General features: G+C 35.7%; 1 protein-coding gene across 1 annotated transcript in view; it reads left to right on the top strand.

Annotated features, from left to right (window-relative positions):
- Il1rapl2 (interleukin 1 receptor accessory protein like 2) overlaps positions 1-17820 on the top strand; it is a 1139514-nt gene that overhangs the window by 1079392 nt on the left and 42302 nt on the right. The window contains exon 7 of the mRNA XM_070038998.1: positions 7326-7455. Coding sequence (XP_069895099.1) covers positions 7326-7455 — 130 coding nt within the window. The remainder of the gene's footprint in view (positions 1-7325; positions 7456-17820) is intronic.

Genomic DNA, 17820 nt, shown 5'->3' with positions numbered 1-17820 from the left:
GGAGATATCACAACCAGATATTGATTGTAGGGGTTAACGGCTTAAGCCAATGATATGTGTAAAGTATAGAGCCAGAACTAAGACCCAAATAAAAATCTAGAAGCCTGAATTGTGTACATCCTAAAAATCTATGAAACACTAGCTTGGAAAACTATACTCATTGATCCAGGAGAACAGCCAGAAAAATCACCATGAATGAAAAAATATCTTTAAGAGAAATTTGAACTCTAACGCGATCTGGATATGGATTTATTGCACAGGTAACACAAACATCCTGATCTAAGAAATAACAGAAAACTGACTCCACACCACTGCAACTTGTAGAACCTTAAAAGTACTCTGCAGAACAAACTATGGGGTTTTCTCTATAGCTCTCAGCACCCAGGAATCACCTTAGAAAAAGAGAAGCCATTCTATTCCTAGGCACAGAAGGACAACTGCAGTTCAAGACCAATCCAGGTCCCCCCCCAAAGTTGTGAGACTTTATCTCAGCCAATGGCTGCGTAATAACATGTACCTGTCATCCCAGTTATGTGAGAAGAATAATAGCTGGGCAGAGTGGCTTATTCCACCAACCCAGCAATGCAATAATGCACAAACAAGAGGATTCAACTCTAGTTTGGCCCTATTATAAAGTGAGACCTTATCTCAAAAATTACCAACACAAAAGAGCTAGCAAAGTGACTCAAGTGATAGAACACCTGCCTAGCAAGCTTGAGGCTCTGGATCTCACGTCCCTGAACCTTGAAGTCCCAGTACCACTAAAAAGTAATCTCTGCTATAGATGAAAACACAGGAATGAAACTTGCAAAAAAATGTAACTCATGTGATCACTATGGAAGTCAGTATGAATATTCCTTGTAAGACTGAAATTGGAACTACCATATGATCCTGCTTATATCCAAAAATTGATCATTCAGCAGACAAGAGAGACCACTTGCACACTCATGTTTCATGTAGCACTATTTACAACAGCCAACTCATAGAATTAGCCATGATACTCAACAAGTAATCAATAAAAATGTGTGGTATAAGGTCATATAAGGTGATCCTATGCGAAATAATCTCCAAAACATGGACACAAGGGGTTTTTCTTTGTTGTTGTTATTCTCAGTTACTATGTGATTTCTTTTTTCTTTTGTGTTTTTCCCCCTATGTTTCATCCTCTGTTGTCACTGCATTTGATTTTTTGTACCGTGGATATGGTAGGTATGTTCATCTGAACTAGGGAAGTGAAGGGGCACAACAAAATGGTGAGACAAAAGAGAAAGGGGGAACCTATGCAACAGCGATACTCACAAGAGAATATGTTGGAAATGATTTGTAAAACTTGGACAAGAAATGTAACCACTACCTCAAACTTATGTAAGTGTAAACCCTCTGTACATCACCTTGACAATAAAATACGTATGATATATAAACACAATGGACTATTATTCAGCCATAAAATCATGAGATTATTTCTTTTTCAGAACAATATATGGAAATGGAAATATATTAACAAAATAGGCTCACACAGATAAAAACGATAAACCCTTGCTATTTGTGGGTATATGGTTCCAAGACCACCATTGAAGAATAACTATGATTGTTCAAAAATGCATAAAGTTCAGTATAGTAAAATTATTAAAATTTATCCATACCATACATACAGTAGGTCTGAGCATTCTTAACTTGAAACTGCATGAGATAGTCCACATTACTCCCACCAATTTACTGTTGTATATGTTGATTATTAATCAAAAACTACATCTTATGGTCTGGGAAGCTGGCTCAATGGTAGAGTGCTTGCCTTGCATGCATGAGGATCTGCATTCAATTACTCAGCACTACATAAGCAGAAAAAGCTGGAAGTGGTGCTGTGGATCAAATGGTACAGCACTAACCTTGAGCTGAAGAGCTGAGGGACAGTGCCCAGGCCCAGAGTTCTGGACCCATGACCAATAAAAACAAAACAAAACAAAACAAAACCCTACATCTTATTTCATATTCTTTGTCTCCAAAACTGTAGATACTTGACTCATTCCCCATAAGGCCATCCAACTTCAACTATTAACAAATCTAAAACTTTTGATTATCACTTAAGAATTACGTGCACTTTTTAGCTTGAGAGGAATATAAAGAAAAGATGAATGTCACAGAAGTAATTATATACATAAATATATATGAAGATAAAATAATGAAACCAACTAAAAACTGTAAACTAAGGGGAACAAGAGTGAGAATAAGAAAGATAGATGATAAATATTCCCTTCATTGTTTGCAAATATGAAGACATCATAATTAATTGTACACCTCTTTGTACAATTAATATAGTCTGAGAATATAACAAAAAACAAAGTGCCGTGACAGTGCTTCTTTTGACATAGCAGGAAAATTTGTATCCCAATAAGTAGTGATAAGGGGAAATTTTAAAAGAGATGTTCAAAGAGGTTGAAAAATTGTTTAAAGGACAAAACAAAGAATGGGGAACAATTTTGTGGCAAAACAGTTACTATTCATTATCTGTGGCCTTCATAAAATTTATAGGCTATGGGAGGCAGATCTAGATTGAAAATTAAATTTTCAACTATGAGAACTTGTGTGTGTGTGTGTGTGTGTGTGTGTGTGTGTGTGTGTGTGTGTGTGTGTGTGTGTGTGTTTCTGTGTCTGTGTCTGTGTCTGTGTCTGTGTGTATGCCAGTCCTGGGGCTGGGATTCAGGGCTTAGACATTGTGCTTGAACATTTTTGCTCAAGGCTAGCACTCTACACTTGAGCCACAACTCCACTTCTGGATGTTTCGTGGTTAATCAGAAATAAGAGTCTTGTAGATTTTTCTGAACTGTGATTTTCAGATCTCAGCCTCCTGAGTAGCTAGGGTTACAGGCATGAGCTACTTGTACCTGGCTACATTTGAAGAATTCTTAGAAATTCTTGGTAGAGGAAGATTCATATGTGTTGACAATAAATTAAATTGTATACATTTACCCTTACCTGCAATTCTCTCACATTGGATGGTGCAGTCTCAAGGTCTTTAAATTCTTTTGAAAGAAATTACATGGATTTGAAATGCAAAACAGAATCTGCTATCCAGTTCATTAAACAAATTCAGTCACATATATGTAAAATGAATGAAATTGTGAAATTCCTCTATTTCATATACACTTTCATCCTCATTGTCAATGGAAATATGGAACAATATATGTATTTGGAACTATGCCAGGTTTTTATTTGCAAAAAATTCACAAAATAATGGAAAACATCTCTGCTAATCATTTCAGTAATTGAAATGCAGCATTATATTAGTATTTACAAGTTGTGTTATATACATCTTTAATGACAGAAAAATTGTAATATAAAGTATACATTATATGCATGCTTCTTTCCAGAACAGTGGTTGGCAAGTATTAGCAATCAAAATTATAATATGCGGATCCCATTCCCCTTCAACACCTACTCCCTTTTTTATTCCACTTACACCCACACTACACAGAGATGCACACCAACTCCACTATCACAAACTTCACTGACTTTTAATTTTCTTACCTCATAATCTTGCTTTGAAAAATTAAGGTTCTAAACTCAAGACAACTCAGTGGGTAATGGATAGCTGAACTCTCCCTCTAAAATGTCTCCTCTTGAGCACATCACTAACTTCAACTTATTTGTTTTAAGACAAAGGTTCAGAAAATTGATGATTGTGATGGTTGGGTTAGGAGAGATAGGGCAGAATGACAGAAGGGATGGTCTAGATACATTGTATTCATACAGTGACATGTTGAATTGAGAAGAAGGCTTTTACAAAGTACTTAAAAGTAGAATAAAGGAAATTCATGGCTGTGAAACTTTAAGCTTATTGGGATTTCTAGATTTTTCAGCTCTTTAAATAACCTTCTCACAATGTATATTCTCAGAGAACTCTCTGAGAAATGAAATTAGAGAAATACTAAGGTAACAGAGAATCAGGCACTTTCCATAAAGCCTCGGTTACCTCATTACTTAGCACAGATGTACCAATTCACAAAGTTCTTTCTTTTTGTCAGTCGTGGGGCTTGAACTCTTGGCCTGGGTGCTGGCCCTCAGCTCTTCAGCTCAAGGCTAGCTCTCTACCACTTGAGTCATAGCTTCATTTACAGTTTTCTGAGTGGTTTATTGGAGATAAGAGTTTCAAGGACTTTTCCTACCCGGGCTGGCTTTGAACTGCAATCCTCAGATCTCAGCCTCCTGAGTAGCTAGGATTACAGTTGTGAGCCACAAGCGCCCAGCTCCACAAAGTTCTTTTTTATTTTGATACTCTTCAACTACCCTGGATGCAAATGTGAATTGGCTTTCTCTACTAATGGGACATGCAATAACAGAACGACTTTCAAAATTTCTGGAGGCAAAACAGTACAGTAGTTCACTGATGCCACTGGTAGTCAGGATTTGGCACATAAGCCAAATTGGAGAAATGCCTGGACAGACTCTCTTTCAGATTGTTTACCCAATCAATGCAGAGATCTTTCTTGTGACTTTTGGAAGTGGAGGGGCCACTTCCTGACACAAATAGAATATATCAATATTTGACCAGTGAACTGATGATTTCAGGATTTTCCTCCGAGTGTTGCATATGATAGTTAAAATTTTCTTCTTTGATTTTGGCCATTGACAAAATCTTCAGCATATTCTTAATATATAGAAACTAGACTGCTGAAAAACTGTCTCTTGTGTTCATTTAAGAAGAAACAGTCTGATGAGAGAAGAAAACCATTGCTCTTAGAAGAAATATCTCCAATAGTACCTTGCATGCTATGCCAATGATAGGGCAGACACGGTCATAATTAGTGAACCACGGCAAGAAGATTCTTTTGCATGTTGCTATAATTGTCTTTTTACATTAAAATCAAACAAGGATAGAGTACTCACATGCTAAGAAACACTAAAAGGTATTTTATTTCCTATATTCTTTCGACATAGCTCAAATGAATGACACCCAAAATGTATGTGTATAAATGTATATAGTAGTTTTACCAATGGGGACCCTTTACAGTAATGTTTATCACAATCTCTGGATTTTCTGCCAATTTGTTTGCTGTTCATTAATACCTTCCATTTCATGAGAATGAGGGTAGCAAAACATAGGAAATCTTTGTGTTCAAGTTTAGAGAATTCAGGGCTTGCTAGGATGCATCGTATATCCTTTAGAATCATATGATTGTGGGAGTGAATTACCGAATATTGATGAAAGAAATTGTTTCTAGCAACTCAAAAGGAGAACATGAGCTTGGCAGGGTCAAAATGAACACATATCTAGCTCAATATCTACATCTGATTGTGCCTCAAATTTGACTTTTGTTTTTCTGACCCAACTTCATAAGAAAAACAGTAGTAGCTAAATTCAATGAGGCTTTTGAGTTTGCCAAGCACTTTTGTATACATTCTCTTATCTGAGCCTCACAAGTATTACTACCATCCTCATTACATATAAGAAAGATCATTAAACATACAGTGAGGTTATTCGTCCAGTGCCAGTGTATTTGTTCATGACAGATCCCAAACTAGGATCCAAGTTTCTTGACTCTCAGTCCTGTACTTCCCACAACACAAGATTATCTCACTTTTAGACAACCCTATGTGGAACATGTATTTGAAGCAACAGCAAATAACCTTATTTTACATTTGTATCAGAAATATGGTCAGCCTTTTGACATTGATGCATTTGCCAACTGCAGAAAGATCAAATGTTTTAGGACGTATCATTTTGCTGGGGGATGAATTGACATTGTAATTAAACTAATACTTGCTAACAAATCATTTATGGATAAACTCAGCCTGCCACACTGTATCCATGTGTGTAGGAGGTTCATTTGTGACTTTGTATTAGTGTAGATATCAACTCTGTTCCTTTGTAAAATAAAAAATAGTCTCAAAAGAATGCTATCTTCCAGTTGTGGTAATTAAAAGACTTTGCTTTCAGAAAGCAGTGGTTCTTAGAACAAGGAAGTTTGGATCATTTCAAATGTATGATTGGGCAATTGTTTATGGCTCAGAATAATAATGGGAACAAGTCTACCTAAAATTTCATAAGGAACAAAAAGTTTCAAAATTGCTTTTTCCCATGATCTAACAAAGGCCAAAAAATAAATTTTATGGATAAAATAATGTGTTATAATTTATGAATAGAGGGAATCTTATATAAAATATTAGGATGATATTCTATACCACTATCCCCTTACTAGTCTACTCTGCAATAAGAAATTATAATCATTGTCAGAAAATAAAATTGTTTATATATTTGATGAGAAATTTACAACCAAAATTAATACTCATGGTAAGAAGTGCTAGAATACTGCCTATAATTATTTAAGCATTGTAAATTCTAAAAAAGAATGTAAAATTGATATGACTGAGTTTTTCCTTTGTATCCCTTTTATAGATATATAGATACATTTGTAATTCAAATTTTTCCTTCAGTTTGTATACCAGTCAGGATTCTCCAGGAAGGCATAGCCAATTATATGATAGGTAGATAGACAATTTATTGAAGATTTAGCTTATATGCTGAGATGTCCCACAACAGAGTATGGCAAGCTGGAGAACTAGGAAAGCAACATGGCTGAGCCTGAGTAGTAAAGCCTTAGAACTAAGGAAACTCATGTAGCTTTCAGTCCAAAGCTGAAAGCCAAAATTTCCAGAGACTACTGATGTAAATCCTGTGTCCAAACAACAGAGAACTTGAGGCTATAATCAAGGGCAGGAGAAGAAACAGTGAACTTTCCCTTGTAGTACCTTTTAATTCTGTCTGGATTGTCAGCAGATTGGACATTGTCCACTTTAAACACCACCTCTAATGTCAGTCTCTTGTGGAAACACCATCACAGACATGCCCAGAAATAGCACTTTACCAACTATCTCACCAGACTCCACTCAATTTGACACCTAAAGTTAACCATCACTGCATTATCTAAGTTTTCCTAACACAATCAGAATAAGAATCCAGAGTTAACTTGTACTTTTGAATATTATTTGTGTCCAACACAAGTCCAAGTAAGTAGTACTCAATTCTCTCAAAAATTTTTAAAGAGATTCTTTCTATTTGATTCTTTCCTGTTAGTTCTTGGAGGTGGGCAATGCAAATAAAAGTTACAAAAACTGTACAACTTTTTTTTCACCTTTATGGTAGCTTGAATTTTAAAATTTCCTAGAAGTCCTCATAATAATTTTCTTTTTTTCTTGACAATAACATGATTGAGGAAAGGGCTGGAAAATGGTTCATCCTAAGTTTTCTTTTGGATTTTAAAGGGCCACTCCCATAAGCCAGTTTTAACAAGGTGTCCTCTGCTTATTTCTGTTTCTTTTGTTTTCAGGTAAGCCTCTGAACATCCCTTGCAAAGCATTCTTTGGATTCAGTGGAGAATCTGGGCCAATGATCTATTGGATGAAAGGGGAGAAGTTTATTGAAGAATTGGCAGGTCACATTAGAGAAGGTGAAATAAGGTATAAAACTTGAATTGCTTATTTTTCTCTGTTGTCTTCGCAATTAAGCAATAAAATTTCCTGAAGAGGATTCTGCCTGGGATTTTAATTGCAACTTCAAATGAATCCAGTCTCTAAAAGATGATCTGTTGAACAGACCAAGAGTGACTATCTTAAGAAATGCAAACTTGTAAGCCTCTAATATAAGAAGGTTTTCTGAAGTTCCTACAATACATAACACAGCATAACAACACTCTCAACACTATCTAAGCTTTGCATTTTCATAGCTTAGTCACTGTTACTCTATCCAGTAACAACAAATGTCTAAACTTTGCAAGTGACTCCTTAGTACACTAGGCAAATGTTCATTTATACCATGGAGAATAGACAGCTTTCATATGTCATAAGTGTAAAGCTGTAGGGGCAGTATAAAACTGATACTCTACCGAAGTCATTCTAGACGCTTGTTGAAGTGTCTGCTTTACTCAGCTTCCGTTGCTCTTCCTGGAAGTGACTGCTCCTTTCCTTTCACACCATTGTACATCATTTCACTCTCCTGTTAGCCAGATTACTTCCTGGTGTATAGATAACATTTTAATTCAATTGTGTTTTCTTTCTGAGACTACCTTCTCATTTGTACTATCAAAGGTCTGTGAACTTTCCTACTGCACTCAGACTGTGGAGTATCCCCATGGCTTCAAAGACACTGATGCACACTTTGTGCTCCTCTTTTTGATAGCAATTGGGATACCCTTGCTCCATCCTCACTAATAGTCATGTAACAGATATCAATCTATCATTTCAATAAAATTATGTTAATATGTATTCTTCTAGCTTTCTTCTTTTTCTTCTTCTCTTTTTTCTCTCCTTTTTCTTTCCTCCCTCCCTTGCTTCCTTTCTTTTATTCTTTCTTATATGGGGTCTTACTATGTTGTCTAAGCTGGTTTCAGACATTAAAGTCTCTAGGGATGTTTTTATTTCAGCCTCCCATGCACCTTCACAACTGCAGGTACACACCAGCTTGCCAGCTGCAGGATGTCTTAAATATAAAGTAACGTGCATAAGGCTAGTATACTGAATAATATTACAACAATTAAAATGCTTCATAATTACTCCCATGATAATCTTTGTGTCCACCTGATACATCTAATCAAAGATTTATAAAATAAAGAGTCCATGAACTCTGAGAGCTTATGCAAATAATGACTATTAGAAGATATTCCTAGGGACAATATGTATGAAAATGTGCTTTACATCACTATTCATTAGGGCAACACAAATCAAAACCAACTTCCTACTCATAGGGTAGTTGCCATGTTATTAAAATTGCTGGTAAATTCTATAGACCAGAGTCACTTTGCAGGTATTAGAATGGGATTGTGTGTTAGTTCAACAGGACATTTTTCTCTAAACTATTGTAGAATTGTCCTTTGCACATTTCCCAAGAAAATCTAGGAAATAATGGAATCTAGTGAACTGTGGGTATCTACCATTCATTATCTCAACAATGACTGAAATCCTACTCCATGATAAATACAACCAACATTTACAGTCGTTTAAGGATTCAGGTGGACCTGTTGCAACAATGAGAAGTACAAAATGTCATGTCAAAACCAGCTTTACAATGTCGGTGTGGGGGGGGGGAGGGGGGTATAATTGGGTGGGGGGAAGGGGGAGGCTGGGAAGGGAGGTGAAGGGTAAACAAAGGAGGAGGCTGCAATGCTTGGTAAGAAATGTATGCATTATCCTGCCCATGTAATTGTAGCCCCTCTGTACAGTATGTTCTCAAATAAAATAAAATAATATTAAAAAAATAAATAAATAAAAATAAGAAAATGAAATTGTTGGTGAATGACTATAAAATTAATAAGGCAATGGAGAGCCTGAGAATTTAGGATAAGACACTTTTGGGGGGATATTAGCTTTGTCACTTAGCTATTTAAACATACTTTATAAGGCTGTTCAAGAATGAAAGGCAATTAAGGACATAATATATGTAACAAATGTCTGAAGTTTTATACATGGAGTAAATGTTCAATAACTGCAAGCTAGAAAAATAGGATGCAAACTGTAGAAGGAGAGTGTCATTTAAATTGAGTCTTAAAAATACGTTACTTTACATTAAGTGTTGGTGACGATGGGGAAAAATTGTAAACCTCTTTAATTGCTTGTAGAAATGTCCATTGGTGCAATATCTTTGGATAACAGCTAGGCAAGTCCTCAAATGTTTAAGCATATTGTTGCAATATGGTACCACAGTATAACTCCTAGTAGATTACAAAGTGAAATCAAAACATACTGTCCTATCAAGACTTGTACTTGGATGTTCACAGCAACATTATTCTTAATAGACAACAGGTAAAAACAACCTAAATGTCTGTCAACTGATGAATTAATAAAAGGTGATATGTTCAAAGAAAAAAATATTATTTGCCATAAAAATGTTTGGAACACTAATATATGCTAAAACATGTGTGAACCTTATAAACGTGATTTACTATGAACAAAGTCAGTGACCTATAATATGGTTTTATTTGTTTGAGATGTCTGAAACAGGCAAATCTATAGAGATGTCAAGTAGCTGACTGGTTGCTTTTGGATTGGTGGGGCAAGATAGAGGGATGGTGTTGACAACTACAGTGTTCAGAAGTATTTTTCTGCTCATGAGGAAAAATAGAAGTTAACATATAATACATGATTTTCTAGGATTCATATTTGTTTATAGGTAAATTTTATGACATATGAGCTTTGTTTCAATAACACTACTTAAGGTTGACCCATTGCAACAATGAGATGTACAAGATGCTATGTTGAAAAACAAACTTTACAATTTAGGTGGGGCAGAGTGGGGGTGGAGTGTAGTAGTTGAGGAAGTTTGAGGGAAGGGATGGTAGGGGAAAAACGAAGGAGGAGGCAACAATGTACTCATTACCTTGCTCCTGTAACTGTAACCCCTCTGTACAGTATTTTCACAGTAAAAAACTTATTTAAAAAAAATCACTGGGGCTGGGAAGGTGGGTCAGTGGTAGAGCACTTGCCTTGTATGCCTGAGGCCCTGGGTTCGATTCCTCAGCACCACATAAGCAAAAAGAAAAAAGCTGGAAGTGGCATTGTGGCTCAAGAGGTAAAGTGCTAGCCTTGAGCCAAAGAGCTGAGGGACAGTGCCCAGGCCCAGAGTTCAGGCCCCACGACCGGACCCCCCAAAAAATCACTTCTAGGTGCTGGGAAGGTGGCTCAGTGGTAGAGTGTTTGCAGAGTTCAGGCCCCATGACCGGGGGGAAAAAAATCACTTCTTTTTTTTTTTATTGTGAAAATGCTGTACAGAGGGGTTACAATTACATGGGCAAGATAATGAGTACATTTCTTATCAAGCATTGTAGCCTCCTCCTTTGTTTACCCTTCCCATCCCTTCCCAGCCTCCCCCGCCACCCCACTCTATCCTCCCCCCCCCCCCCACCAAAGTTGTAAAGTTCGTTTTCGACATGACAACTTGTACTTCCCATTGGTTGCAACGGGTCCACCTGTATCCTTATTTAAACGACTTGTTTTTCCCCTTCCCCTCCACAAATTATACCGATATCAAATACAGTGAAAACAGGGGTTATACTGTGGGGGAGGGACATACAAAGCAACAAAGAAATAATCTTATAAATGTGTTAGAAACAAATGCATGAAAGAGAAACAAAAAACATTTAAATACATATCTTAGGGTTCATTTTCCTAACATCACCTTATCTGACCTTTTCTGCTTGACTCATACATATACTAGATATTACAAATAAGGGAAACCATGGGACCTATGTTTCTTTGGGCTTGGCTTACTTCACTTAATATAATTTTTTCCAAGTCTTTCCATTTCCTAACAAATAGGGCAATGTCATTCATTCTATCTGATGGAGGCATAAAATTCCATTGTGTATATATACCACATTTTCTTGATCCATTCAGCTACTGAGGGTCATCTGGGTTGGTTCCATATCTTAGCTATGGTAAATAATGCTGCAATAAACATAGTTGTGCTGGTAGCTTTAGTGTGGTCTTGTTTGTAAACATTTGGTTAAATGCCCAAAAGTGGGATTGCTGGGTCATAGGGGAGCTCTATGTGGAATCTTTGAGGAACCTCCATACTACTTTCCAAAGTGGTTGAACAAGTTTACACTCCCACCAACAATGAAGTAAGGTTCCCTTCTGTCCACATTCCCTCCAGCATCTGTTGTTATTAGAGTTCTTGATTTTTGCCATTCTAACTGGGGTGAGGTGGTATCTCAATGTTGTTTTGATTTGCATTTCTTTTATGGTTAGGGAGGTTGAGCATTTCTTCATGTGTCTATTAAAAAAATCACTTCTAATCACTTCTTATTAGTTGCCTGGTACAGAGTAGACTTTCAGAAAAAATTGATACATTACAAATATTTTTAAAAATTTAATTGTCAAGGTGATGTATAGAGGGGTTACTGTTACATAAGTAAGGTAGTGAGTACATTTTTTATATAACTAACAAGTTACAAATAATTCTTGAGTATTAATTTCCATTTGAATTTTAAGATTACTAATTAGCAACATTTCATTAGGCAATAACAAGTTTAAATTTGCTTGAGATTAACGTGAATTTCATTTAAATTGTTTTAGAAGATACTTGTTTATGATTACCATCAACCTATCTACCTGCAAAAGACTTTAGAAGCCACTCTTCAATTTTTCCAAGAAAGAAACTAGTCCCCAAAAGAGCAGTTATAGGTAGCATTTAGTTAATTAGCAGTAGAGTTTCTATTACCAGCAAGCTCAGGGCTCTATTTCACAACCAAAGATAGCAATTAAATGAACCTAAAGTAATTATCTCCCATTTCTTTTACATGACTGAGTGGATTTTAAAAAAATGAACAGCTTTATTGAGGTCTAATTGACATGCAATAAACAACACACAATTTAAAGTGCACAATCTATACAGGCTGACTGATATATGTGTACCCGGTGAAACCATTGAGATAAAGAAGATATCACCCCTTGTTTCCTGCTGCCCCTTTGAAAGCCTTCCCACAACACTAATCTTCTTGTCACTATAAATCAGTCTGAATTTTCTACAGTTTTATATATACAGAACTATGTCATATATACTTCCTTTTTGTCAACATTATTTCACTTAACACCTTTATTTCAAGATTTATCCAGCATGTTATGTGTATCAATAGCTTCTTTTCATTAATGAGTGCTGATTTATGGATATAATCATTTACTTGTTCATTCACTTATTGATGGACATTTAAGTTTGTTAAGTTTGGGACTATTACAAATAAAGCTACTGTGAAAATTCATATATATGTATTTTCATACACATATTTTGCTTTTTTCATGGCTGAATACCTAGACATATAGTGGCTGGATTATGTAGATATTTAAACATTTAAATATTAAGTCATTATATAAGTAGAAGTCATTATATAAGTATATAAGTCATATATACTTTATATATTGTAGTTTACTTTATGGCTAATTTATTATTTTTTATTTTGATACATGGGATAGATTTTTATTACTTTTCTGGAAAACATTCATTTTAAAATTGACACCTAATCTTTGTGCATATTTCTGGGGTACACTATGTAAAGACATATGAAGTTTCTCTGCACCTGATATCTATTTCTCTGGCCATTAGAAACTAAAGTTGCAATGATATATTTCTTACAACTAATGAATGGATAAATCATTTTAAAAAATGTGTATTTCCTTAGTGTTGCCTACTGTCCTTTTTAAAAATATAATTTTTTCTCCTTTGTAATTAACTTTTTGAAGTATGTGCCTGATTATTTCAAAATGTTACAGAAGGTCAATCAGGAAGGCACTGCTGCTGTACTCTACCAGCAATTGTTTAGGTGTTAAACAACCAGCTAGCAAGTGCTGCAGAAGTCAATCTTTGAGGACTTGCAAAACGCAATTGCTTATTTGATGTTGATACATCCCCTTCTTCAAACCCCTCCAACTCCAAACTCCCCAGTTAAAAAAAAGCAGGTATATAATATATTTCCACTGGATGAGATTTATAGGGAATTTATTCTGAAAATTTCACAAACTTCTTAGCTAAATACAGATACCTTCAGAGAAACACAAATGAAGAGGCAGGAATTCCTGGCCAAAATAAACAAGTTGTCAACCACTTTGTAATATTAATTGTGTGATCCGTGATTTATTTGGGACCTTGTGTGAGTTCCAGTGTTCCTTCAGGCTATGGCCATTTATGCTAACATGGGAATTAATTAATAGACCCATCTTCTAGCCTCCAAAACCAATGTCCTTGAAACCAATTTCAAGCATGTACAAGGATTTTATACAGATGAGACAGATTGGAACAATAAGGCAATTTAATTTTTTAAAATACTAACATTTTTACTAGTACTAAGATATCTACATTCTCCCATAGCCCACGCATTTTCTCCAAAGGGAACAACTCTGAAAGCAAAGTTTTGAGGGTTGTAATTAGGAGATTCTCCTCAAAGACATTTCTGTAAACAAAATTTACTTGTGCATGCATGGGTCTCTTCAGAGAACTGTCTTTGTCTGTTCAGGTTATTATGATAAAATATCAAAAAACAGGTAATTTGTGAGAAATAGAAATTTATTTTTCACAGACCTCAAGCTGGAAATCCAAGATCAAGGAGCCATAAAATTTTCTGCTAGTGAGGATTTTTTCCTCAGAGATGGCAACTTTAAGTTATCTTTGTGGGCAGAAGGGTCAGAGAACTCACTAGAGCCTCTTTTATAGTGACTCAGCTCATTAATGAGGGACAGCCTTCATATCTTAATCAATTTCCAAAGGCCAGACTTTTAACATTATCACATAGGATATTATGTTCCATTACACAAATTCAAGAGGGAAGATGAGAAGGAGACAATGATGGAAGGGGTAACATGGATCAAGATGAAATGTACTCATAATTTGTTATGTTGAATTAAAACCACTTTGTACTATCACTTAAAGATAATGAAATAAATTTTAAAAACTAAATGCTGAAATAAGATGCAGGATGACCCATTGTAACAATGAGATGTACAAGACACTATGTTGAAAATAAACTTTACAACTTTGGGATGCGGAGGAGTTGGGGAGGTGGGGAAGGAAGGGATGGTAGGGGAAAACAAAGGAGGGGGTAACAATGCTGGGGAGGAAATGGTACTCATTACCTTATTCATGTAACAGTAACACTCTATACAGTATCTTTACAATAAAATATATATTTAAAAAAATTTTTAAAGAAAATAATCTAGTTACTAGTGGCTCGTGCCTGTAATCTTATTTACTCAGGAGGCTGAGGTATAAGGATTTAGGTTCAAAGCCAACCCTGGCAGGAACATCTCTGATTTTTACCTCCAAATACCAAAAAAAAAAAAGACCAGAAATGGAGATGTGGCATAAGTAGTAGAGTGCTAGCCTTGAGCATTAAATTTCAGGGACAGTTCAGGGACAGAACCCAGGCACTGAGTTCAAGTCTAAAAGATCAGCAAAAAAAAAAAAAGAAAGAAAGGACATTGCATTGGAAGTCATATTTTAACTGAATTGTAACTCTGGTGTTGTACATGCATGTCAAAGTTTACTTCTTGAAAGTAAAATAATAAGTAGAGATTGAGAAGGGGCTAGTGGCAGGAAGAGTGTAGTTGAATTTGAGCTGTCTATATTATATGTATATAGAGAATATATGGAACTCCATTACCATGTAAAATTAATGCATGTTTCTTTAGAATGAATTGTTATTCATTACTAAGTAGATCCAAAAGTAGGAAAGTAAATTAATAGCTCTTGGACAGTTCACTTATGGAGAAGTTGTCCCAGATGCTGGGAATCTCAATTTCCTAGACAGCAACGTGATCCTGCAAGTCCATGTTGCAACTTTAATCTCAGTAATGCTCCAGAGGACTTTTAAAAACAACCACTTAGGGGAAAAGGTGGATATTTATGGATGGTTTGATGACAAAATGTCAATCTTATTTCAGAAAGTCAGCTCCTGAATTTAGCAGATTTCCTGCTGCTTTAGTAGCATATGAGATCAAATCTTGTTTGCTCTCTGGGCCACTTTGATCACTGAGATCCCTGATTTGCAATTCATTGCCAAAGCACTTTAGAATCCACTGGGGCAAATATCTACTCCTTTATCTGCCTTTAAGTAAAGATTGGAATAGCCTTCCCATCTCTGTAATGTTGCTAAGAAACAGATCTCAAAGGAATTCAAATGCAGTATCTATTCACAGTTGCCAGACTGTACCATGCAACTGCATAAAAACTCTTCCACTGACCCTAAAAGATGTAATTTGTAGAGGTGGTAAGGGAATTTTGTGGGTGTTATTGCAAGTTTGAAAGTTTGGCTATTTTTCTCTAATGTTAAAGTCATTCCAACAAATTTTCTTCAGCATGTCCATGGAGAGAAGTCAAATATTATTGTGAGGACACTGAGAGCCTTCATTAAGGAAAGACAAACTAGTTCCTATGCCTCTGTTAAAATGCTTACAAAGTGAAATCAGACAATTCATAGAAAGAAGCATTTGGGAGTAAGCATCCCAGAAAAGTTATTCCAGCTCTACATCTCCACACAACTTCAACTTCCTTATAATTAATCTTAGACAAACCTTGAGAATTAAAAAAAAATAAGGATTTTTTACCGAGGACTGCATTTCACAGTGCTATTAAAATATGCCAGAAAAATTGAAACAGTCTTATTAAACAAAAATAGTTTTTAGGATTGTCTCCAGGGTTGTGACTTGCATCTGTTGTAAAAAGAGGCTGTATGAATTTCAAGACAATTGCTTTGTCCCTATGGACTAATTTTCAATGATAAATCTGACTTCACAAACAGTCCTATCAATAACTAATGTTTTCTTCCTTAGGCAATACTACCAATTGGCTTACCATATCTTTCACAAGTTTTGACCTGAAAATATATGCACTTTATCTTTAGAGTTTTCAGAAAATCTCCTTTAAAAAATCAAGTTTTTCATTTATATTCAATTCCTGATGGCTCCTAACTGAATGTAGGCAATATTTAGTATTACTTTTACTTTCTTTACTCTTGCTTTCACTGCTTTATGGTTTCTGTTTTATCCTTGTACATTAAATGTCCTCCCTGAATGAATAAAACTCTATCCAAGGATGAAATGTGATATAGGTTTGACAAGATTTTATCTTTGAAATGAGTTGATTCTATAGTAATGACTACTAACTTACCTATTAGTGAGCCATTCTTTTGAAAAATAAAACAACGTGGAGCTATGAATATGTAAAGTGTTCTAAAGTATAGTCATAGAACATTTAATGAAAGGCACATATTTTCACAACTGTGCTGTCACAGTTTCCTTGTGTGGGCATCATAAATAATATTTATACAAACCAATATGACTGTGTGTCACCAGGAGATATGATCTTATGAGACTACCCTTGTATCTATGCATCATCATCATTATATCATTCATGATCATGAGGAGATAATTGGGGTCCCAGTCAGCTTAGGGCAAAAGTATATACTTTATTTTGTCAACTTTACACATTTTTAAGGCCATAAAGCACTCCACATGCTCTTGGCTTTCCCAGAGTTAAGCTTCAAAGTGTGTTTGTTTTTGTTTCTCCCACTCTAGTTCATCCACAGAAAGAACAACACTGATCAATAATTTTGACATTGTCCTAAAAGTTCAAGTCTTTAAAAGTTAATTTTACATTCTTTTATTGTATTTTATTGTTTTTTTCCCTTAACATGGTCTCACTGTATACTCTAGGCTGGCTTCAAACTCTAGATCTTCTTCTCAAGAGTCATGATCAGCTAAGATATGGAACCAACCCAGATGCCCCTCAGTAGATGAATGGATCAAGAAAATGTGGTATATATACACAATGGAATTCTATGCCTCCATCAGAAAGAATGACATTGCCCCATTTGTTAGGAAATGGAAAAACTTGGAAAAAATTATATTAAGTGAAGTAAGCCAGGCCCAAAGAAACATAGGTCTCATGGTTTCCCTTATTTGTAATATCTAGTATATGTATGAGTCAAGCGGAAAAGGTCAGATAATGTGAGGTCAGGAAAATGAACCCTTAGATGTGTATTTTAATGTTTTTTTCTTTCATGCATGTGTTTCTAACGCATTTATAAGATTATCTCTTTGTTGCTTTGTATGTCCCTCCCCCACAGGATAACCCCTGCTTTCACTATATTTGATGTCAGTATAACTTGTGGAGGAGATGGGGACAAACCAGTTGTTTAAGGATACAGGTGGACCTGTTGCAACAATGAGAAGTACAAGTTGTCATGTCCAAAACGAGCTTTACAACGTTGGTGCGGGGGGGGGGGGGAAGGGGGGGAAGGAGAAGGATTGGGATTGGGGGGGAGGGGGGAGGCTGGGAAAGGATGT

This window comes from Dipodomys merriami, unplaced genomic scaffold (genome assembly GCF_024711535.1).
Source record: "Dipodomys merriami isolate MVZ:Mamm:240054 unplaced genomic scaffold, mDipMer1.0.p SCAF_3, whole genome shotgun sequence".
Taxonomy (NCBI): Eukaryota; Metazoa; Chordata; class Mammalia; order Rodentia; family Heteromyidae; genus Dipodomys; species Dipodomys merriami.
This window is presented reverse-complemented; position numbering and strand designations above follow the sequence as displayed.